The following is a 25,208-nucleotide window of genomic DNA, read 5'->3' as shown; positions in this document are numbered from 1 at the left end:
CCCTGACGCACCACATCGGCAAAGGTTTTCTTGGGCAGGTACGATACCCGCCTGCGTGCCTCCTAGAAACTTATATTTTCCTTTACTTTTACTGTTACAATTTCCTTTTCTTTTTTCCAGGATGGGCACGACCGCGAGTACGCGGCGTGCTCCCAATCACAGTTTACACAGTGAAGAGCATTCTCACAAGCTTCAGATGTGTGTTCCTGGGCACTGCATTTAGCACATGTTTGCCGGCCTCGGCAGCTCTGCGAACTGTGGCCGAAGCGCTGGCATTTAAAACATCGGAGCGGATTGGGCACGTACGGCCTGACACGGAGCTTGATGTACCCGGCCTCGATTGACTCGGGCAAGACACTTGAGCCAAAGGTAATCATTAGGTGCTTCGTCTGGATCTCTTTGCCATCCCTCCTCATCTTAATTCTTCTGACATTAATCACATTTTGCTCACTGAAGCACTCGAGGAGTTCCGCTCAGTCAGCTCAAGCAGATGATCATCCGACACGACACCACGGGTGGTGTTCATTGTACGGTGCGGCGTTACTGTTATGTGGGCCTCGCCAAATGATACTAGTTTCTGTATATTCTCATACTGTTTCAGACCGCGGAGCTCCAAGAGGAGGTCACCGCTTCCCATTCTCGACACCTTGTAACTTGGACCAAAAACATCAGTCAAGGACTCTGAGACAAGGAATGGTGAAATGTTTCGAACTGCTTTGTTTGGCTTTTCAGAGTGGATAACGTGGAAGCGCGGAAAATTCTGGATTTGGTGTCCCAAAAACTTGAAGACTTCTTCGGTGCGCCCTCGTTTCTGAGGGCGATCAACAAGGGAGGGGAAAGAAGTTTCCATGAAAATATGTGTACATTCGGCAACAGCGCCGACCGCCCACCACGGAGCCCAATGAGCGGACGCGGCAGAGCTTGCATACAAGTCTGCACGACGCCAGTCGTACGCCGTCACTATAACCGAATGTGGTGTACCCAAGGTTGGATAGCCACACAGGGTTAACCCTTGCCGCCAAGGAGAAAGGAAGTAAATAGAAGAGAGCAGAAGACAGGAAAGATGTAAAGTGAGAGATAAAGACGAAGGTTTGCGAAGAGAGAGACAGGAAAAGGCGACTACCGATTTCCCCCGGGTGGGTCAGTCCGGGGGTGCCGTCTACGTGAAGCAGAGGCCAAAGAGGGGTGTTGCCGCGCCGAGGGGCCGTAAAGGTCCAAACACCCGGCATTGGCTCAACCCCCAGGATCCCCTTTTCCCCGCACACGGCTAAGCCACGCACGGCTGCACGCGGGAGGATCCAACCCCATGTGCTCGGGTACGTGGTGTCGCAACACACCAAACGCCTGCTGACGCAGACGCCCCTGCGGGGTGCTCATATTAATAGAAACGGCTTGAAGAACCTTGAAAACGTCCGTGTCTGCAGTCGCCACTTCATCACAGGTAAGAAAAAGGCACACCCGCATGCATTTACACACCGATATAGGCAAGCCATGCCGCAAATTGCCATGCACGCACGCAGTAGATCTCGTCCACTGTTTACGTACGCAGATCTTTCTCTCGCTCCTGTTACCTTACGCTGCACGCCAGGAGGTCCTGATTGCTGTTTAAGTACGAATTTCGCTTTTTTCGCTGCACGCCAGCAGTTCTTGACTGCTGTTTACGTACGCTGCTCACTTTTTCTGCTCATTATTAAAACGCTGCCTGTGCAACGTCGTTATGTGCCGTGTAAGAACATGGGTGCTTTCGTGTCAGCAGCTCGAAGCCCTGTGATCATTACATTGGGAGGCTTCGCGATGGCTCTGAGTATTTGCAGGCAGGCCTTCCAAGCTGATGGATGAGGCAAACCCTTACTGTGCACCAATGCAGCATCTGGGTTACGGAAGTGAAAGACCTTTGACCAACGAAGCGAGGTTCCAGCGATCCAAGAAGCGGAGCCAAAAAAAAAGAATGCTGTCGAAGCCAGTGTAGCAGCGCAACAGTCTCGCGCGGGAATCGAGTTTCCTCAAAGTGCTGAAAGCTCGGAAAATGAGGCACAATGTCGAATGGAGCTTCCAGTTTCTACTGTGGACTAAGAACCACGCAGACGTATGTTTGCAACAAAAGTTTGTGATACTGCCTACTGTGAATCACTTGGGATTTGGTTTACATTTTTTTCTTCTTTTGCAGGTGATATTGGTGTGCAGACGGATTTAACGGGGCAAAACATCCACGCACTTAAGGCAGACAACAAGAGACTTACTTCTTAATTGTGCACCTTAAAAAAGCGAAACAAATTGCTTGAAGTTACGGAAGCATCTCTGCGTCAAGATGACGCCAAACTTGCCTTTTACTCGGGAATGATAAACTATTCGGTCTTGCATGCTCTATTCAAACTGGTCGAGTCTGCTGTAAAATATACGCCGCAAAATGGGTTGCCAAAGATTCAAGAGTTCATTATTTTCTTAATGAAACTTAAGTTCAACTTTCCGCACCAGGATCTTGCCTACAGGTTTCACATTTCATGTGCTACCGTCAGGAGAATTTTTGAGAAGTGGCTGGATGCTGCCTTTTCAAGGCTGAAGTCACAAATTATGTGGCCGTCATGAAAAGATATACAAAGGACAATGCCACAAGCGTTTTTTGAATCATTTGGCTCAAAAGTGGCAGTCATAATTGACTGCTTTGAGATCAAAATTGAAAGACCATCATCCTTGCAGCCAAGAAGCGAGACTTGGTCAAACTATAAGAACAGCAACACTGCCAAGTTTTTAATTGGCATCTGTCCACAAGGTGTAATTACATACATTTCTGAAGGTTGGGGAGGCAGAGCTAGCGATAAGCACATAACCGAACATTGTGGCATTTTGGAATATTTGTCACAAGGGGATGTTGTTTCACCTGACAGAGGTTTTGACATTGCAGACACTTTAGGGTTGTACTGTGCTAAACTCCATATCCCTGCTTTCACTAGAGGCCAGAAACAACTCATTGCGCTGGATGTAGACAACACGAGAAAACTGGCCAATGTTCGCATTCTTGCAGAACGGGTGATGGGGCTTGTGTGGAACAAATATTTGATAGTGAAAGCAGTCCAACCAATTCACTACGTGGCTAGCAAGGCAGGACATGCATTCACACCACTTGATAAGATTGTAGCAGTTTGCTGTGCCCTCATCAACCTTTGTCCATTGGTAGTTCCTGCAAATCCAAAACTGCCCTCGTGAACAGCCTTGCGGACACTGTTGCTGTTTACAAGTATTGTTGTATGGGCTTCGGCTAGTTGGTTACATAAAGCAATGGGGTTCATAGCACGAAGAATATGGTGCATCGCCTTGCCATATCGTGTGGGAAGGTTTACATTGGGCAGTCGGAGAGATGCCTGAATGATAGGTTAAAATAACATAATAAAAAAATTGAACCGATGTAGGGTTGGTCATGTGTCTGTGCATTGCGGTGATTATGGGTGTAAACCCATTTTTTAAGAGTGCTCTGTTTTGTATAGGAATGTAGATGAAGTTATATGAGATCTGTTGAAACTGCATTCATAGCGAGGGCCGCTGATACCTGCATCAGTTCCCCTTCGGTAGCTCTGACAGCAAGCACATTTGCGTTCCTGGAAGCGGCTGGTTTTCGTGTGCGGTGATTGGGCCGTATCGGTGTGCGGACCTACAAATACATGTTTTTCTGGGAATAAATACCCAGTTGAAAGTTAGTGCTCATCCTTGTTGTCTCGCTCCCATCCGTGTCTTCTGACCCCCATTGCCATTCTTTGCTGATTGCGCATTTTCATTTGTAATTTCACTGAGTGATTGCTTCCATTGTTCTCCCATTGCATTGTAAATAACTGCATGTTGCACAGTAGACGGTTTGCAAAGTTTTACTCAAGGCATTCTTTTACAAGTATGAACTTTTCACAAGTGCTTTTACATTAGCACAAGTATTTGCTTGTGCGAACGTGCTTGTAGATATGTGCTGAATCTAATCTGCAGTGTGTGGTCGCAACATGTGCCTATTCTCCCTGTAGTTTACTTGTGACACAGCGTCTCTTTTCATTGTCCCTTTTCTGATTCCTGGTAGGTTGACAATAAAGTCTGCACTTTTGCTGCTTGCTTATCAAGGAACATTTTGTCATTTGAGTGATCTTTATGTGTACTACTTGTTCGTCCACTTAGTTGCAAGTACCTTCGCACCCCAAAAACGTTTTGACTGAGTCCTTGAGTACAATTGGTCTTTTTACCTTCTGCAATACCATGTTGATTGTTTTAGTATTAACCACTCCTGTCCTGACTGCAAAATGGTAGCTTGCAGTATTGTGTAAATTTTAACAGTAAGTTTATGAATAACTTCTTATTCTGAAACTTTTTCAATTTCAGCAAAAGAAAGCTAAAATTATGGGTATTGGATATAAATATGGCATACCAGTTCATACTAGTGCATTTACACACTTAAAGCTATTCTTCATTTAGCAATAGTTGTTTACGTGGATGCATGCAAAATTCACAGTGTGTAGTCTTGATGTTTGTTGCTGTATACATAACGGGCGACACGAAGCTATCCTGTGTTTACAATTGTCGCTGTACTGGCCGCTTCAGGTGTAGGCTTGACAACGTTTGACAAGCAGCTGAATGGTGCTGCAGCTCTGTTGGGTTTTGTAGCTTTCTGTTGGCTATTTCCAGTGACACAGTCCTTACAAAACTACTGTTTCTCTTTTGGAGCCCTCTTACTACCAAGACAAACATAGTGAAACCAGCCATACTTGCAATTTTGGCCTTCGCATGCCAGCATTTTGCCAGATTCGGGCCCTCCGCAGAAACAGTACGAGGCTTCCTCTTTGTTATTTTGGCTGCTTTCTGTACTTTTCCTGGTGAAATACTGTGCAAGCAGCTCTGGCATGACCACTTGTGCAAAAAAAATTCTTTGTAGAGGACAGCATGGAGCTCAAAAAGTATTGTCCTTGGCCGCCCTTTCTATGTACACTGACAATGGGGTCCAAAGAACACAATCCCAAAATGTTGTCTCGCACACCGCCATTTGTGTTTGCACTTGAATGTAGTATGGGTGCGTTCGTTTCAATGTCAGCTTTCCGTTCACATTCTCTAGACAAAAATTTGGGTCATTGCTCGCCTCTTGTATTCCCCTCCTGGCCAGTGTGTACGGGCATTTAACCTCAACGACGCCTTTGCCACAGCATGCGCAACTGATAAAAGCATCTGGTGTCGCTGCAAGGTATGGGTGCTGTGTGATCAAGTAAACTCCCGGTTTTAAGAGTTCAAAGTCACTATGCTGCCGCTTCATTTCAGACATGTAGCTCGTGATTGCGTCACACTCGTGCTCCAATCCCCATGTTGTTGATGTGCAGGTGAACTTCTGCTGCTCAGGATAACATATTTTTTTCAAGAGGCTTATAGAAGGCTTTTTCAAGCTCGTTGAGCATACACGTTTTGTCAGAGAAGCAGTGATTCTGCCAGCACGGTACACAAACCATTTTGGACAACTTGACTGTCTTCTTGTGGCACTTTCGACGTGGCCCATCATTTCGTGACTGATTTTAAGCTCACTAATGAAGTCCTCACCCCGTTTAATCAGTGTTTCCAAGTCCTCAGACTGAGCTTCTGCAAATGAGAGATCACGCAGAACACGCGGTTCTAGCATTCTTGGTTCCCCAAACATAGCGCTGTACCTTGGGTAGACCATGAAGACAGCTGGTGTAGCTCCAGCATCAGCAAGACGTGAATGGCACAGTTGTATTGACTCTTCAGTAGGCGCTAGTGGCAGGGCTTCTGGGAGGCACGTTGATGGGCTTTCAATACCTTGCTGCAGGTGAATCGAGTCCATTTTTCTCTTCCTCATCTTCGATGACGAGAAATCTATGTCTCTTAGGCGCTTGGGCTATGTGCCAGAGCAATTGGCTAGGAGCCAGGCATTTTTTCTTCCTGTGCATGTTCTTGTTTCGCTTAAGCGCACTGATTTCTCTACAGCAAATAGCACAGCACCAATGTGTGAGTATGCTTCCCCCGCACCTGCCATGCAGGTGCAGTACGCTGTTATGATTCTGCCATCTGTGTTTGCCAAGCACCACACTTTCAGGTCTGGCTCCCGAAGCCACTGACAATGGCTGACCTGAAAAAAAAAATGTTCATTAGAATTAGTTTTCGAAAGTTTTGTTTGGTTAACGACCCTATCGCGAAGCTTTATATTGGCGCGTACAACGGTTGCGGCATCTAAACGTGCAACCTGAACTTTACTGTTGGGCACCTGAGAAAAGCTGCACCACGTTTACATTTAACTGCTGCTCTGTGCACGAAGACTGAACAGAAATATCAGCTAGTGCGGCAAATCGGTTGCGCCTGAATGGAATCGTAGAATAAAAACGAAATATTTCGCTGCCGTCTACGCTTCCTCGTGCACAAAAATGTGTTTTCATTCGCTGTTGCCTTACCTCGCCGAGTACGATGACGCGCTCCGACTGGAGCCGCATTGCTGCAGTGTTCCGCACCCAGCTGCTGGTGAAGTAGTTGTGTGCATCCAGCGATTTATACACCTTCATCTGCTGCAAAGTGACGTAGCTGGTTGACAAAACCAGGTAATTGACTATGTCCACCTGCGTTGTAGCTGGCAGCAGCTCCACATCTACAGTCGCAACCACGCCGACTCTCACTGTGTAAGGGTCCACGCCGTCGCAGAGTTTGGTCTTCGTCTCGTATCGTGCCCGCGTAGCGCCGACAAGGCCATGACAGTCACAGGGCAAAACTCCGTACACTTTCCTCTTAGCACCGCCACGCTTCAACCGTCGTATACGCCTGTCACAGTCGCGTTGTACTTCACAGGCAAAGAGCAAGCGATACAAATGTGGTACCGAGCAATGGCGGGCTATCGGTGCAGACGACGGAGGTGACGTCACGTGAAAGTTGTATACGTGGAGCAAAACGTGCCGCTGCGCCATCTATCGTGTACGTATGAAACCCGCACCGGAGGCGCTCCTGTAGTGCTAGCCGGAGTGCTTCAGAAGTTCCGGAACGCGTCACGCTATGACGTCACCGGCCTGTTAAAACGGGAAAGCGCCAACCGGAAGTAAGTTTACGAACAGCGGTCATTGAGCACGTTTTCTCAGTTGGTTACCGCATTTACGCGATTGTAAGTCGACCACTTTTTTTTTATCTGACAGTTGGGGGTCGACTTACAATCGAAACCAAAACATGGCCCCGCCAAACAAGAAAGACCAACGGGAGCTACAACGTAGTTACAATTTCATGTTTGCTGTATGGCCCTACCCATATCTTTTCGCTATCCCGCGTGTTTGTTCACTTTTCGGAAGGCTTTTCAACATTTTTGAGAATTCTACAGTGCATGCAACACTCAAGGGGGGGGAGGTGTCGATAGTTGATGGAAGCGCCACTGTTCCCATTTGCGGCAGCACCCTCGGAACGGCAGCGCATGTGGGGAGTATCGGTAGTTCACGGAAGAGCAGACACCGCTCGCGGCTTTCTTTCTCTGTTGAAAGGCATTGGCATTGGTTTGACGCGTTCCACTTGACTGCCGGCTACGTGCTACTTGTATGCTTCCCCAGTCGTCATGAGTGCTCCAGGCCCACTAATCGTTCGGCACTCGTTCACAGCAGCGTTCAAGAGGGCTGCCATCCTTTACGTCGAAGAAACACATCACAAACGGGTGGTGCGAGAGTGGCGACTGCAGCGAAGCGAAATTTTCACCTGGTGTGACGGCAAGTGAGAAATTTCCCACGTGCCGAAGCCTGGACGCTTTCCGGAGCTATAGGCTAAGCTTGTGGCGTACGTCGCTGAAATGCGTGATCGGTCCCTGCCAGTGAAGTGCGACATGGTCATGAAACAAGCTCGCACCTTTGTCTTACTTTTAAAGGCCCTGCTCCTCCGTGAGTACAATGACGGTGACGAAAGTCTGGTGTACACAACAGATGTCGACTCGTGGCAGCTGCTTTGCGATCAGAGAGGTGCTCCAAGCGACGTCACACTCAAGGACTTTGTCTTCAGCGACGCTTGCGCTGTGACAACTGAAGAGCTGAACGATGACGCAATAATCCAAAGCGTCACGGATACAGAAATGCAACGACGACTCGGACGAAGAACTCCAGGCGGCAAGCAGTATAGCTACACCGAAGCAAGTCATGGATGCGCTGGATGTCTTAAGGCAAAACCGCATGGCGTGATTTCAAGCGCGATGGACGCGCGGATTGTGGGACGCGCGCGTCATTTTGACGCGTGCCCAGCACGATCCGTCACGAAATCGCGCCGCCGCGTGCTCCTGCTCGGAGTAGAAAAAAACGCGTCGCGCGGCGCGTCCACCAATCAGAGTTCAGGTAAGTCACGTGGCATTTGGTCACGTGGCATTTTGGTTCCTTTTTTGCCTCCAGATGGCCCTACTCTCTGCGCATCCGTAAAGCCCCTAAATTTCCCAAAAGTAGCGCCATTCTTAGATCTTTCCGCCACCCCGCTCACCCAGGCGCTTCCTCCTCCACTCCTCCTGTCGCCCGTAAAGCCCCTCAATTTTCCAAAAGTAGCGCCATTCTTAGATCTTTCCGCCACCCCGCTCACCCAGGCGCTTCCTCCTCCACTCCTCCTGTCGCCCCAGCCTCCTCCGCTCCCCCATTGGCCAATCTGTGTCACGTGAAAGCGGGCCCCGCGCTTTTGTATATTTTTTTCTTTCCGGCGCAGAGCAGGCGCCGCGCTTTTGTATATCTTTTCTTTCCAGCGCGCTGCGACCCCCAATCTTGGGCCTGCGACCCCCATTCTTGGGCCTGCGCGACCAAAGTACGGCAGGCCGTTTGAAGGAGCGCGGTAGTTTTATACAATGTGTTAGCGCCGAGTGCTTAATTGCGATGTCGTGCTGCTGCGCCTACGGTTGCCACAACAGACCCAGTGACGGTAAAAAGCTTTTTGCTTTACCATCCGCCGGGCGCAACGCAAAACGAAGAAAAGTGTGGATTTACAAGATCGGGCGGGCTGACTTCGAGCAAGTGGCAAAGAACGCGCGGCTTTGTGAAGTAAGTGCCACGGCTCCTCCAACCTCTTCTTTTGACGCCCGTGTCAAAACAGGCCCGTGTCCAGTGCATTCGGGGCACGTTAATGAACCCCAGCTGGAAAAAAAATTAATCCAGGGCCCCCATTATGGCGTGCCTTATGAGATCGTGGTGTTGGTATGTAAAACCCAAGAATCAACTTTTTTCTGTCTTGTGTGCCTTGACTGTTCCAGTTAACGCAACACTGCTTCCTTGTGAAAACTTACAACGCAAAAGAATACAGACGCACGTAGTATACAGAGATAAAATTAGCACTTCAACAAAAGTGTTGCTGGTGCCAGTGAGGGGAGGGGGATAATTATTTTCTGAACCTCTTTCCAGTTGTCCCATCAAGTTCCTTCTTTTTTTTTCTCTAAAATTCTAACCATTTGCACTGTAATAAATAAATAACGATTTCATATGCTGGTACGTTGTTCAACTTATCTATACCGCCTATGCGTGAAAACGTTGCTCATGGCCACCACAACCTGTGCATGAGCTACGTACATATGTAAAAGGCGCGGAACAGAAACGGCCCTGCTGCCAGGCATTGCTGACCGCAGACAGTCGAAATCTCTCACGCGCCGGCCGAACAAAAGCATCCTGCAGGTACGTAAATTAACCTACGAAACCACGTGCACATACTTTCACGCTGTCAAAACCTGAAAATCTGGTAATTACTCGCGTGTCTGAGCACACCGCATGCTTGTGTCGTGTTCAACGTGCGCGCGCTTTACGCCTTAAATACGCCTTGAATAATGGTGCTTTTCTCTATTTCTTCCGCAAATCCGACACGACATTCTTAAGGCCAGTTACCGACTGACAAAGCAAGATCCAGATTGAAAAAACTGCTCCGCAGGACTCGAACGAACTTTTCCGCAGATTTCTTCCCGTAGCGTGTTTCCTTCGTCTGCTACGGCAGGCCCACCACCGGCGGCGCCACCGTCGAGGCCGCGCCGAGCGGAGGAGGAGGGAAGTGAATGGCGCCACTTTGGGAGATTGAGGGGCTTTACGCATCCGACGGAACCTCCTTCGCGGATTTTTTTTTTCTCGGCAGAACTGGCGCGCGCGTCGAGGAAAACATGTGCTACCGAGATTTCGTTCGCGCATCGTGTTGGTTCGCGCATCGTGTTCACCTAAAATGAATAAAGCAACCTTCAACGAGGCCCTAATAACTAAAGTGGAGAAGCGTCGCGTCTCATCGCTAATACTGGCAAGACAATTTGCTAATAATATTACCAGTGTATGGTGCTCCCTCTCTTCTCAACCAGGCAGGCCACGCCCACATGTACCTCCTGACCCGCATTTTTTCTTGCTTCAGTATCAGCATCACCCTTAATAGTAGCAATCACCTCATCTGCTCGGTAGTAAGCGGCCGACGCTCCTTTTTATATGTGAAGTTGTAAACAAGCAGCGGCTTCTCAGCGTGCGGAAGGTACATAGTCGCAGTTTCGCACACAATATTTGCTTGAAATTAAACTTGATAAATACACTTCGGAAAGAAATGTCGCTGTCTAATTACACTCAGATTATTTTTATTGTAGTGTTCTGTAAGTTTAAGGGCATATTATATATGCGGTAACAGAGACAGTACATATCGGTGAGAGTTATGTTGTCTGGCAACCCGGAAAACACGGCGCGAAAGCGCCGCTCCTTTTTTTCTTACGGGTGCTCGCGCGTCGACGGCAACGTCGCGTTTTTCGCTCGCGAAAAACGCGCCATGCGGTTCCAGCTTAATGGTAAGTGGTGGCCTCATCGTTCCGCCAAGTTAATACTACTTCCAATTTTCTTCGAAAGAATATTCAAGTTGATAGCTCTAGTATGCGCATTATTTTTCTTTTCCTTGCGCCACGGGTTGCCATGTCTTCCTGAAAGGGATTTTTTTTTAGTGATGACAAATCATGATGATGATGGCACTAATGGCCACATCTAGTGGCAGCTATGAGCACTAGGCGCGGCGCTTGCTGCAGACCTGCTCTTCACCATACGAGTAATGCAGAAAAATGCGTTCGTGCCCGCTGGCTATCGGGCATCACGCTCTTGATTGTGCTGTTAGTTCCGGGGTTTATTGGTTGCTTTTATAATTTTGCTGTCTTTAAGGTACCATACGCCAGGAATGTTCCAAGAACTTGCATATTTATTTAAACTGCTGAAATATGCGAACCTCGACTTAACGAAACTTGCGATTTAACGAAATTTTCGGCTGCAAATCGGACTTCGTTATATTGAGGTTCGACTGTAGTACCTGTGTTTCTGCGGTTTGCGTGGCTCACTTTGCTCAGCACTATTGAAAACAATGCAGTGCGAACTTCCCAGCAAGCAGTTCAGCTTACTCTGCTTATATAGCTACTGTTTCATTCGGTTCGCACGGCGCTCTGATTAGTGCTGTTGAAAATAATGTACATAACATTTGAAGTTCCGTAAAATTCCGAACAAGCTCCCCCACCTGTGCAAGCCCCCCCGCTCTAACTTTACAGCCAATTTCAATTTCCGCGCCGTTCCAGGAAAGCGTCCCCTCCCTCCGCCCGCGACGCGCCTGAGCAACACCGGTCTGCCCTATCAAGTCCACGAATCTACTACAATCCAATCCTTCCTTTCATGCCATTCGCACCATATATTTCATGTTCGTTAGCACGCGCCATTTGTCGTCTTGTTTTGGCGTTGTGAAGTTCGCGATGCCGATTCATTCGTACACAGTGGCGAAGAAAGTTGAGGTCGTACAGTGGCATCGAGAAAACAGAAGAAATATGCACCAAACATCTCGACATATCGAGCTCATCCGCAGACGGATACAGGAATGGCACAGTAATTTCGAGAAGTTGCTTCAGCAAAACTAGGGGAGAGCAAAACTTCGAAGAAAGCTGAATAACCGTGCCGCAGTTTTCAGTGAATGCGTGGACGATGCGCTCTTCGAGTTCTTGGAGCGGGAAAGAACAACAGCACGCGCCGTTAGTTACCAGCTTCTCTCTGAAGAGGCTGTCAGAGTAGCCAACAACATGCAGTTGGGAAACTTCGCAGCTTCCAGCCATTACATAAGTCGATGGAAGCAGCGGTTCGGCAGGTCAATGCGCGGTTCTACGAACGAGAGCCAGAAGAAACCCGAAGAGTTTTCGGAGGCAGCAAGTGCCTTTCAGTCTGCCGCAAACTCCCTGCAACGGAGCAACGACTACACGTTGTACAACATAGCCAACATGGACAAGATCATGGTTCGAATCGACAACCCAGCCAACAGGACAAACAACGTGGTCGGCGAAAGCACCATACGAATCGCAAACACTGGATGTGCCCGACGAGGCTTCGCAGCTTGCCTAGCCGCACGTGCCACCGGCCACGAGCTCCCGGCATTCATTATGTTCAAGGAACAACCGGGAAAAATTCCAGCCAGGGTCTTCGCGAGCCTTCGCATACCAGGTGAGAATGTCATTTTTTTTCTTTTTTCAATGTGGTGAGGAATCACACAATGTCGCTAAATTCGTTCTGTAAAAACGCTGACTTTTTTTCCCCTTTCACTTGTAGAAAATGGCTGGATGACATCGGAAAAGATGCAGGAGTGGCCGTCAAGAATCTGGGGCTCAAACGTTGATGATGTGCGGCGTTTACTGGTACTGGACCAGGTGCCTATCCATAAAACGCAAGCTGCCAAGAATGCTTTTGGGGAGCGCAATAGCAACGTGGTCTATGTGCTTGCGGGGTGCATGAACATCCTGCTCTGGCATCCGGCTGGCGTCTACGGGAACAAGCCTTTCAAATCCACCCTACAGCGTTTGTGGGAAGAATACATGTGCGAAGAAGAGAGGACGCCCAAAGGAAACCTGAAGAAGCAGTCGCGCCAGCACGCTCTCGATTTTGTTGCCGAGGCTGCTGTACCCGAGGAGACTGTGGCACGCTCCTTCAAGGGATGCAGCATTACTAACGCACTCGATGGCTCGGAGGACAGCGACCTGCATGTCGGACTGTCAGATGTTGGAGCCGTGGCACCAGAAGACTGGGGTGGGCTTCAAGCAAAATGCTATGAATGTTCTTTTGCAACTGACTCGGAGAAGTCTTTCAATGGTTTTGAAAGTGATTGACAAGCAATCATGAATCTTTCACTCAATAAAGTTCATGTTTCTAGAAGTAAAGACAATTTGAAATCGATGTGCGCTGCGCTTTTCTTTTCTCGCGGGAAAATGACGCCGCCACCTTGAATTTCGGTGCCATTCCCTATTGCACCCCCCTCCCCCCACTTTGCCAGTGATTTCGACTTGCTGGGGGGGGGGTCTTGCCGGGAATTTGCACTAAGCCTGTTATGCTCACAAGGGGAGCATAACAGCTGCATAACAACATAAGTTGTTGAATTACCTAGTGGATTGCTGAGTGGTTATCCATTGGATATCTTGAGGGCAGGTACGACACGGTCTGCCAAATATTTGTAACTGAAAGGCGGCTTAGGTGGTGCCTACAATACTGATGATTTGCTTTTTTAAGCGGCTACAGCATGTCTACTTCATCTCAAGAGAAAGATAGCACCACGGTGTTGTGTGCAAGCGATAGCTTTGCAACAGTTGTTAGCCGGTAAGAAACAGTCACCGGTAAATTAAATACAATGGGCTTGTCTGTAGTCATACTTGGCATAATATCAAGACATGAACAAAATGGCCCTAGTGTTCTCATTTTATCCAAATCTTGTAGCCATCTCACTCAAGTTTATCAAGTCACCAGAGAGTATGAGAAGTCGGTTCCTATGAATGGTATGATTTATTTAACGCCAGATATATACAGATGTTGCTTCAGCATGTTGCCTATAAATTCCCTGGCCCTGTTTTCTGTGACTACTTACACTTGAGATAATTTAAGCGGTGCCCCAGGGAAGTTTATTAACATTCTTACGCTTCCTTTGTTCTTTCTTTGGACAAAATATAGGACCATTTCATTCCTGATGATTTTGAGAAACCATGAGATGATGAAAAAAGCTGAAGTGGAACGCAGCACAAAGTTCTTGTGCATCGGCTACAGAAATAGTAGAAGAAAGCCACCGTTTCATGAACTCCAATACTCAATGCAAGCAAGCACGTCGCAGCCAGACTGCCGCCAGCTGAGAGCTGATAACCTGGGAGATGCAGCTGCGGCACCTCAGCAAACAGGGAGCCATGGAGCACCTGAAGTCCCAGAAGAGGCTAAAGGTAGCCAGGGAGCGCTTGACTTTTTAGGAGGAAGTGACAGTTCTACTGTGACTGGAGACTCACCAATAGAATGCTCCATAGCAGGTACAGGTAATTTTATGTTATTATACAGTTAAGCAATTATTCACAGTATATTTGAAAACATTAATTGTGGACTGAAGTCCTCTGCGTTGTACTTATTAAGCCTTGACCAAGCACAGTGATAATGAGTATTACCTAATATAAAGTGCAGTCCACTGTTGAAGGGAACACTCGTACGTGCAGTCTTCACTTTACCGGCACTCTAGCTACAAGTGGCAACTAAAGCTATTGCATGTTTACCCACAGCGTGAACAAAAGTGATAGGAAAGTAAGTAAAGGATTACACGGGCACTATGGCGAACTGTTAAAGCATTCCGGCCATCTTTTCATGCCCGAGAAAATTGTCCAGTGTTTGCCAGGCTATGTAATCACGTGCAGGGGCCTCATGTGCATTAGTGTGCAGTGCTTACAAGAACAGATATAGGTAAATGGTACGGCGTTCCTTATTAAGGGACACCGTACCATTTTTCTCTCTGATTGTTATACAGTAAGGCTGTAGAATAGTGATTTACAGCAAGCCCACTGCAGCAAAATTTTGAATGCTTGCCGATTACCAGCATGTATTACACCTATATATAAACACTTGTACATCTTTTTATGCAAAAAATGCTGTGATAGAGGATGGCTTAAAAAATCGAATTGATCAGTAGTGTGTTACGATTGTGTTTTTGAACGCTAGTTTTACCATCACCTTGCAACTTCTTTCTAAAACATACCTTTTGCGTTAATGATCCAATTTGAATAAAGGGCCACAATAAGACTTTCAGAAAACCAAACCACTGTTAAGTGCTGGCAACTTCAAGAACATACAAGACATTCCAGAACACAGTAAATGTTCTGGAAGTGCACTACAAGTTTGACGTTATTGACAATACAAAAATACTATAAAAAACCCATTCTTAGACATTTTTTACACCCGTATAGGAAACAAGCTTGTGTCTCATGGGAATGAAGAGCTGCTAACGAGCTACTACAACGTGGATCGTTGCGTTCAGAGAGCTTATCTGACAAATCAATAAGAAAATTACAAGCACGCATTCGCAAATACATCAGTAGCCGCAACACGCTAAGTTGTCGGCATGTTGTAGCTACTGGCATTTTATCCCCGAGATGTGATGGGTCTCTTTAAAAAAATATGTAAAAACTGCGGCAAACACTTATCATCGATTATACAGATGAACCAGCCCAACAGTAAGCAATGTTTACGTCTGCTTGCTTGTGTACTTTGAAAGGATGCAAATGAGCACCATGAGGACAACCTGAACACCAAATACACATTCCATTGCCTGTCAAGCTGCATTTTTCAGCGCAAGCACGGCACCAAGGCCCGGTTTGCAAGTAAACGACGTTTTAAGTGAATTCACTGAGCACATGCAACAATATTTGCAGCTATACATAGCACTTGATGCAGGACTAAGTCCACGAAGCGATGCGAAAATTTCGCGAGCATCGAAATTATCACCGTACGTTTTATGTAGTTTCAACATTTTCCGTGCAGTATGTTCATTACCGTCGATGTCAAAGGGTCACTTGTGATGGCCACTTGAAGAAACTTACAAGATATTCCAGTTTTGCCAAACAGAACGCGAAATTCAGCGGGGAAATCCGTCCATTACTCAATGCACGTTAGCACCACATCAGCGGTCTAGAAGGGGTATGGCCGCCACAACCCGCTGTTGCCGGTATGATGCGTACCTTTGCGGTACTCTGAAAATTTTCCAGTGACTCCATGTTAAGTGGGTGTCGGTGCTACGCGGAGACCACTCTCCAGCGCATGAACAAAATGCCATAGAGCTGGCAGCGCGATCCACACACTACTCCTACTCTAGCCAACATACTAACGCTTACTGATGTAGGTAATGTTGGATATTATTCCTGTTATTCCCTTGTCTTTAGTTTGAACCACGTTGGCTAGGCCTGAGTGCTTGTACATTGCAGTAATGTGGTAGTTGAATTATATTTTTCAAGCGGCTACACAATATGTGCTCATTATAGTGTGCATTAACCATCACAAAACATTAGCACTCATAAAGCGTCATTAGTTCGCCTTATGCTTCGTATGATGCACCACTGTCAACAATGTCTCACTACAGGGCACATTGGAGCTGCCTTTGTTATTGCTTGCCCATGCTCTCTCGTGAAAAGCCTGGTACAGTGGCTTCAAATCGCAGTTCATGGAAGCATTTGTTGAAAGGTAATTTTCGTGGTGCTGGAGTTTATCGGCAGTTCAATCGTTTGCGCCAAAAACAGCGTCAGTGCCACGGAACCTGTAAAGCCTGTTTCACACGCAAGTGACCGTGTGGTGGTGGGCGCGGCGGCTTAGCGGCAGGACGGCACAGCTCCATTTCACATGTGACGCATGCCACTGCGATATACAGTTGCCTGCTGAAAGCGCCTATGAGCCATGGGTTTCAGCGGTCTTCATGAGCTTCGTCTTGCTCTACATTTCCTTGTTTTGGCACGCTTGAGCTGCGGGTTTCTTCGGTGTATGATGTTGCTCCTCCACTTTTGTGCTTGGAAACCTTGCAGAAAATACAAACGCTGCGCGGGGAACATGGCTCACTGCGCAATGTGTCCAGCAGCGAGAGACCCTTCAAGCACAATACTGCAAATGTGGGCATTTAGAGCGAGTGAAGGGTGCCCAGAGAGAGGAAGACGGTATTTTGTCAGCGAACAGTGCATACCGTCACATGAGACCTACTCCACCTCCACGGACCGGATGGGGATGTTTCCCTTACAAGAATGAGTATGGAATATCTGTTCTCGATTCCTTGAAGTAACGTAGATTTATGTAATATTCAAAAAAAAATCCAACACTCAATGAGCCAGAGCAACAATATTTCATTAAAACTTCCATTGTGCGGTGCTCAATAAATTTTCTGTTCATAACGGTCCAATGATTTCTGGTTTCATTTTCTCACACAAGCTGCATGATACAATGAAGCTGGCATCCTAGCTAACTGTCGGTGTTACATTGAGATATTCGCTGTCATCATAGGCCAAAAATGGACATTCATAAATTGGAGCTCACTGTCACACTTGCCCCAATGTCACCGCCTTCCCTAATGACAGATCCAGAAAGAGACCCTGCGAGAAAATACTGACAGCGTTGTCCATCCTGACTTCTGTCAGCGCACGTGTAGCATTGCGGTGTAAGCACACACCTATGTTTTCCACTGTCCACGAACTAACCGATGGGCGTGTCTTTTGTTGCACTAATACCCCTCATAAGTTATCATGGCTGGTGCCACGCGACATAGCTTCATGCCTTGCTCAATGCATGCAGAAGCACACAGAATACAAGCAGGTGACCGGTTTTCGAAGCTTTGTTTCGGGCCTATCAGTACGTCGCTGTGCGAATCCTGCTAGGGCTTACCAAATTTTCTATTATGTAGCATCGCAAGCTATTCCACCGATAGAGCCAGGAGACAGGCGAGCTCACGTGAATTTACACTGTTACATTAGGGCAAGATATGCAACAAAATGCAGTGTAAGAGCGCACTCACATCGGTGTTTTGCAGAGGTCATGTGGCCGACTAAAATAATGATGAAATTTATCGGCATAAAGAACATTTGAAATAGGGTGGAGACAAATAGTCACCCAGTCTGCTTGACTTATTCAAGTTGTACACGACTAATTTGTCGATTGATCCCATTCACCTCTGCTCGCGTTATCATTGCCGCATAAATTTCAGTGCACTGGTTAAGCAGCTTAGCTTTGCCACTGCATTCATGTGATTGAAAAATTGAGCACTTAGTGAATGAGCTAAAACAGTGGTGAATCACGACCATGTGTGACCACTCAATTTGTGATCAACTTTATAAAATTGTGGTCTTCAGGAATGTAATGATCCAACATCGCTGAGGTGGTCTTGGAAGCTATGCCTCAACATTGCCCTCGACACTAAAGCACTGAGCCAGTGCAGCGAATAGTCATTTGCGCAATGACATATATAATTTTATTACACTTTGTGTATGACAGCTTTGCAAAAAACATTAAGTTTCTTTCATTTTCGAAAGAAATGTCTAATCAAGCCATGGCCATTCCCTGAGAGGCCATGGTCCTGGATTCAAGTAGACTATGTCAGACCACTGAGGAATGCTCATTTATTCATAGCAGTCGACACATATTCAAAGTGGATGGAAGCGTTCTCCATATCCAACCCATCGGCTGCAGCCACCATTGGCTGCCTGCTAAAAATGTTCGCTGTGCATGGGCTCCCTGATGTGGTTGTATCCGACAGCAGCCCAGTGTTCGCGAGTGAAAAATGCAAGACCTCCTTTCGTAGCTACGATATCTGACAAATTCTTGTACCACGATACTACATTGCCTGTAATAGAGCAGCAGAGAGTGCGGTACAGACCATTAAGCAGAAACTAAAGAAAGCAGAGTCAGGGGATGATTTGCACGTGCAGTTAGCCAGAGTTTTGCTTGCACACCAAGCAATGCCTCATGAAGTAACTGGTTGCAGCCCCGCTGAGCTTCTCATGGGCCGGAAGTTCAAAACTGCGCTGGATTTACTACGGCTCAATTTACAGACCACAGTGATGCCTCAACAGATCTCTCAGTCTCCAGGTCAATAGAGAATCAGCAGGAGTTGTGGCAACTCCAACAGGAACGACTGTTTTTGCTTTCAATTTTCGGTGCAAGCGGACAAAAGTTTTGCGGCGATGCTAAGAACACCAGATGGCTGTCAGCAGACAGGGCAACACGATCATGTGCAGGTGGTATCGTGGCTGTCTCAGCTGTGAGACTATCCTGGGGGCCACCAGACAAACCGTTCGGATGTTCCAAGCGCAGAGCAGGCTGTGCCTTTGGATACTGCAGGTGCTGCCGCGGCTGACTCCCCAGCAGGGGCCACCAGTACCACTGCAACTACGAGTGTTTCGTCTAGTGAACTGAAGGGCACAGGTGTCTCCAGTGATACTGGTTCTTGTGCCAGTGCCCTGAAGGATACTCTGAAGACAGGGGTCTCTGGCGATGCCCTGAAGCCAGTGGTTCCCACTCGGACTCCCCTCCGCCGCAGCTCGGGCATGCGGAAACCAGTTATGTGAACGTACCCCAGTAATCAAGTTGAACTCCGTGCATGCACATTACGGTGCTTGTTATGTTTCTTGTGATTTCTTTACTTTTACTCCTTTGCTAAAGGAGAAAGAAATGTTATGTTGTGTTGCCATCGGCCTGTGCAATCTGCTGTAGTGCCACGAGGTGGCACTTTTACAACCGTTGAAATAAACGAGCTGCCAGCCGGGTAGGCCAGCCAGCATTCGGACCAAGCCTCATGCATGCACTATCTCGGCAGAACATAACATCACACTTGCCGGTACTATGTTCGCTTCTCTTCAAGCCAAAGGAGGATCTCTAAAGTGAAGCCCTTATCATACAGAACACAAACGACTCTCTGTGCTTCGTCATGCTTTGGATCCACGGTAGTATTTGTGTTGACTTAGTCACTGGAAGGAACAAGGAGTACTGCGCTCTACGAGACCGAACATTGTGAGTTGGCTTGCACTGCACTATTCTTCGACAAGCATCATCCCGCCCTCAGAGCGCCGATCGAAGAGTAACCACGTATGTACCGTGCTGATGTATGGAGGATCGCACCTGAAGTGGTGCAAACACATCTTTCAGACACTGTACTTTGTTGCATCCTAAAAATTGTAAGTGTGTCAGCGTTCTTGCCTGTTCACTGTCCAGGATGGGAGAGCTTGTTCATTCCTGCACATGCATCAGATTTACTAGAAAGTAAAAATTACAGCTACAGCGTTCACTTCTGGAAAAGCATGAGCAAAGGAAAGCAAGTAGTGCCTGGATCTGGCTGTGCATTGTGCCTTCTTGCTAATGCGGACTTCCCCAGCGTGTATAAATTAGCGACCTCTGAGGGGACCTTTGAATAAATGGCATCCCGTAATGCCCGCCTATTCTGTGTCTCCTTAAGGAAGCTGTTACGATGATTTTGTTATACTCCTCTGAGACAGACACTGCTGCTCAGTCACAGCACATAATGGCATGCAGTAATACAATGTGGCACACTGCATGTTACTACATGAAAGATAAGTCTAACACAGCTGCTGTTGTAATTTACCATCATTGAAATATTCTCATCTGTATTCTTTAAATTCCTGTATTCTATGTAGTGCTTTAAATCTTTAGACGAGAGTTTTTCAATAAAGACTGAGACTGAAATCTTTACTTCTGAAAACAATTCATCGTCACACTTATCCCTTTCTATGTGGGCACAGGGTAAGGAAAAATGTGAAAGAAAAATTTCTTTCTTTTTTTAGAATTCGACAAGTTCATCTTTCTTTTCGTGTGTCCTGTGTACTGCTGTTGCGTTTGTGCCTTGCCTCCCAGTCGTAGACTGTTCCACTGCCATACTATGAAGTCGCTAGTGGATCCTGCCATCATGAGGAGTTCTATGCATGCTGGCATGACTACCTGGCAACACTCGGTACATTGGTTGACTGGTCGCCATCCCGGAGAAGCTAGTCGCTTAGGGTCCTAGTGCAATGGCCACCACATTGTCTAGGAATGCCACAATCTTGTTGCAGCATTGGTTGTATTTTTCTTCCATAGCCGCCATGTTGGTTTCTAAACTGTTCATGTTAGTGTGTAGGGTGACTACATTTGTTTCCGGACGAGAGATATTGGATTGCATGCCGGCCACCGACTCCAACGAAATGAAACTTAGCATGATCCTGCAATAGGAGACGCTCACCGAGCACATTAAAATCCAGGGCTATCGTACCCTGGCCAGGCATTCCAATGGTAGGAGGTCACCATACTGGTACGGAACAAGCTCACTTTCGTACAGCACAACACCCACATGTCGTCTAATAACATCGAATATCTGATGGTAAGAGATAGCAGGCAAGGGAAAACGTAGGAAGTCAACGTTCATGCTCAATGCATACAGCAGCCCAAAACAGCACAGGGAGAGGTTTCGGGCTTTCCTATCCAACGCCATGCACCTCGCAGGCAGTAACCCTCTGCTGAATGCGGTTTAATGCCCCGCATCCGACGTGGGTGCGGGCCAATAAAGTCTCATTGTACCTCTCGCTCATGCCGACTTCACCAGCGTGTATAAATTAGCGTCCTCTGATGGGGACCTTTGAATAAATAGCTTCCCGTAATGCCAACTTATTCTGTGTCTCCTTAAGGAAACTGTTACAATGATTTTGTTGTTATACTCTTCTGGAACAGACACTGTTGCTCAGTCACAGCACCATAATGGCATCCAGGTGTACTCTGCACCTTTGCCCTCAGGTGCAGAGTACACCTAAGGGCAAACCTCTATGGGAAGAGAGCATCGAGGCAGGCCTGGAGCTCATAACTGACCCGACACAACCAACAAGACGGGGAACATCCACCAGCAGGGATACAACGCCCGACATCGCCTTCACCAAGAACATTACAGGAGTGTCGTGGTCTAATACAGGGGTGGATCTGGGCAGCGACCACTACATCTCAGCGATTATGGTAGGCTTCCACAGGACCGAGGAAAAGATATTCAAGCTAGTGGAGTGGGACAAGTTCAGAGAGCTGAGGACCGATAGGTCTGCGGAGGACGCACACGCACCCTACACGGGTGGATGACGCAACTCCAGACGGATCTCGAGGCAGCAACGTGAACGGTCACCACCGACCTGAAAACTGAGAAGATGGACAGTAGACTCGCCCACATGCTAGGAGCCAAGCAATCATTACTGCAAAGAAGGAAAGAGCAACGCCGGAACCATCGGCTGGGGAAGAAGATTGCGGAGCTAAACCGAAGCATCGAACAGCACTGCTCCACACTAGCTAGGCAGCAATGGGATGAGATCGGCAACATGACTGGTGGAGAAGTACGCGAAGGCGGTTCTTGGAACCTTCTGAAACACCTCTTAGACAGCGCAAACACCAATACCTCGCAGAGGGATGTGATGAGTAAGCTGCTATATGAGACATGCAAGAATGAAACACCGGACGAGCTCATAGCAAGACTGACGGCCAAGTACATCCTCGTGGCGGATGCGGCAGCTCCCGAGGACGTGATTTCGCGATACTCGGGTCAACCTGACACGAAGCTTGGTGCCGACATCACTACGGAAGAGATCATACAGGCACTCAGAGGTCTCAACAGCAGATCCGCACCGGGGCCGGACAACATCACCAACAAGGCCCTCCCCAATCTGGACGAAGGCAGTGGAACAGCTCACTGCGATATTTAATGAGATGTGCCATTCAGGCAAACTTCCCATAGAATGGAAGATGGCCAAAACGGTCTTAATACCGAAGCCCTGCAAACCCCTCAGCATGGACAGTCTGCGTCCAATCTCGCTTACGTCGTGCGTGGGTAAGACCATGGAGCATGCAGTGCTTAATCGTATGAAACCTTGCCTGGAAGACAACGAGATATAGCCTCACAACATCATTGGCTTTCATCACGGGCTGTTGACGCAAGATGCTATGAAGCTGGTCAAAAGCCAGATACTAGACAGCCCAAGGGGCGTCAAGGCCATCCTAGGCCTAGACCTAGAATAGGCCTTTGATAATATGCGGCACTCCTTCATTCTACAATAAATCTCAACACTCGGACTTGGTAAACGTCTCCATGACTACATCTGTGACTTCCTGAGGGAAAGGCAGGCCTCACTACGGGTCGGCTCCGTGCAGTCGGAGCCCATCGAACTGGGCGACAGGGATACAGCGCAAGGCTCGGTGATATCCCCTACCCTCTTCAACCTGGCCATGATAGGACTGTCCAGGCAACTGACTCGAATCGCGAACTTCAAACATACCATCTATGTGACGTGACCATGCGGGTGGCAAAAGGGAGCGAAGGACACGTCGAATACTTTACAAAATGCCATCCAAACCACTGAGGAGTACCTCAAACCAACAGGCCTGCGATGCTCGCCGAGTAAATCTGAGCTGCTGTTACATAGACCTGAGAAACAAGGGCCCGAACCGAAGGGATGGGACAGAGGCGCCAACCCATGCGTTTGCCTGTACGCCGCTGAAGGCAACACGATCGCGGTGATTGGTCACATCAAGATGTTGGGCATGACAATAGAGGCGAATGGCTTGAACACCATCGTAGTCGCTAAGCTCACGACGAAGGACGAGAAGCCCACATGGCTACTGAGACGAGTGGCCAACCGGCATCCTGGGCTCAAGGAAGACAACCTCCTTAGACTGGCACAGGCCTTCGTAATAACTCACTTCATGTCCGTTGCGGCCATGCACAACTGGACCAAAGTGGAGAGAGACAAGCTAGAAACGCTCCTCCGTAAGGTTGCCAAGAGAGCCATGGGTCTACCCATGCAAACGAGCACGGAGGCACTGGACGCAATAGGAATATACAATACGCTGAGCGAGATTTCAGAGGAAAAGGAACAGGCACAGATCACCAGGCTGTCTGGCACACTTGTGGGCAGATGGATCCTACGAGAAATTGGCGTCGCACCTCGGGAAATAAAGTGTAAAAGCCACGGGCTAACACGCGACCAGAGGAAAAAGATCAAGGCAGCCCCCCTGCTCAGGAATATGAGCCCCCAAGTACAGCATCGACAGAAGACTTGCTCGAGCCAAAGCACTCTGAGCCAAAGCATGCTGCTTTACTGAGGCAGCCAAATATCCTGGCAGACGAGCCTGTGTAGCAGCGGTGGTCAACAAAAATGGCACGGTCATCAACGCGTGCAAGGTCCACATTGATAGACCTGAGGTGTCTGAGCAGGTGGTCATCAGCCTTGCACTCCTAGAAGATGGTAAAAGCTTGGTATACTGCGACTCCAGAAGGGCAATTCCGTCCTTCGGAAAAGGGAGCATATACCCGACCATCGGCAGAATACTTGGTACACATCACCTCACCCCACACTACACCAGTTGGTTCCCGGCACACATGTGACCATTGGAGGGGCTGCTCCCTAACTTAAACGCGAGGGCACGCGAGTCCGCATGAGACTTAAGTCATCGTGCGAGCTCGGACTCCCTCTTGGCAAGATGGCAAAGCAAGCATGACCCCCTTGTCACTTACAACGATCTTCCCCAGCACTATAAGTTAGTCATGAGAACCGTGCCACTAATGCACAAAGCACTCAATAAATTCAGCACAAGAAGGCACGTACAGGCGCCTTCAGATGGGCGCCTACTCATGCCCAGCCTTCATGCACAAGACCTTTCCGGACGTGCACCCTCACAATGTATCTCGCTTTTCTAAAGATATAGCTAGCCTTGCTCACATGATCTGGGGTTGCCCCTGGTGCCGGGAGCCAGGACCACCAAGGAAGAGTGGGACCGAGCTCTATGCAGCTCGGACCTTGAAGCACCGCTCTGGGCTGTCCATGGGGCCCAAAATGCGGCGGAGGGGCATGGACTCTCTGTCCCTATGTGGGAGCGGCCCACTGCGTGCTAATTTCGCGCACCGAGGAACCTCAATAAAGTTATCCATCCATCTTTTTCTTTAACATTTCACAGTGGCACTTTTCTTAGAAAGTCATATTTTGAAAAACAGTTTCTGAAACAATGTATTGAGCGGCCACACCTGCTTTTCAGATACCCTCCGCTTTATCATCAATTTCTTGGACAAACAACTTTCACCGCCAAATTTTGAACTCGTCTGTATTCAGCAAGATATAAAGCATTGTCTGACAGCTATGGGATCGTTTTTTTAGCCAAGACAATCGTGAAACACTCCGCCTGCTTTTCCACGTTTCTGCAACCTTCGAACATCTGCGTCGTCTGTGTTCAGTCTGCGTTCGAGTATGTTCCCTTTGTGGAAGTTTCATACTTTGTGCCTGTGCATGTCACGGTTGATAAGTTCAGATGCCAAGGGCAAGGAAGACCTTCAACAAACATAAATTTCACGGTAGCTATTACACTTCCCTTGAAAAAGCAAGCAGGTGCATGCAACCTGGCGAGATGCCAAATGCAGAACCCACCAGCTTGCCTGCATCTGTCTTGGAGGAGGTC

The 25,208-nt window shown here is 47.9% G+C and overlaps 1 protein-coding gene across 1 annotated transcript; it reads left to right on the top strand.

Moving 5' to 3' along the window:
* The first annotated feature begins 12,538 nt into the window (after nt 1–12,538).
* LOC135910415 (uncharacterized) lies at nt 12,539–13,081 on the top strand. Its single transcript, XM_065442457.1, has one exon. It carries the CDS (start codon nt 12,539–12,541, stop codon nt 13,079–13,081), a length of 543 nt encoding a protein of 180 aa, XP_065298529.1.
* The last annotated feature ends 12,127 nt before the right edge of the window (nt 13,082–25,208 follow it).

Source organism: Dermacentor albipictus, unplaced genomic scaffold (assembly GCF_038994185.2).
Source record: "Dermacentor albipictus isolate Rhodes 1998 colony unplaced genomic scaffold, USDA_Dalb.pri_finalv2 scaffold_27, whole genome shotgun sequence".
Lineage (NCBI taxonomy): Eukaryota > Metazoa > Arthropoda > Arachnida > Ixodida > Ixodidae > Dermacentor > Dermacentor albipictus.
This window is presented reverse-complemented; position numbering and strand designations above follow the sequence as displayed.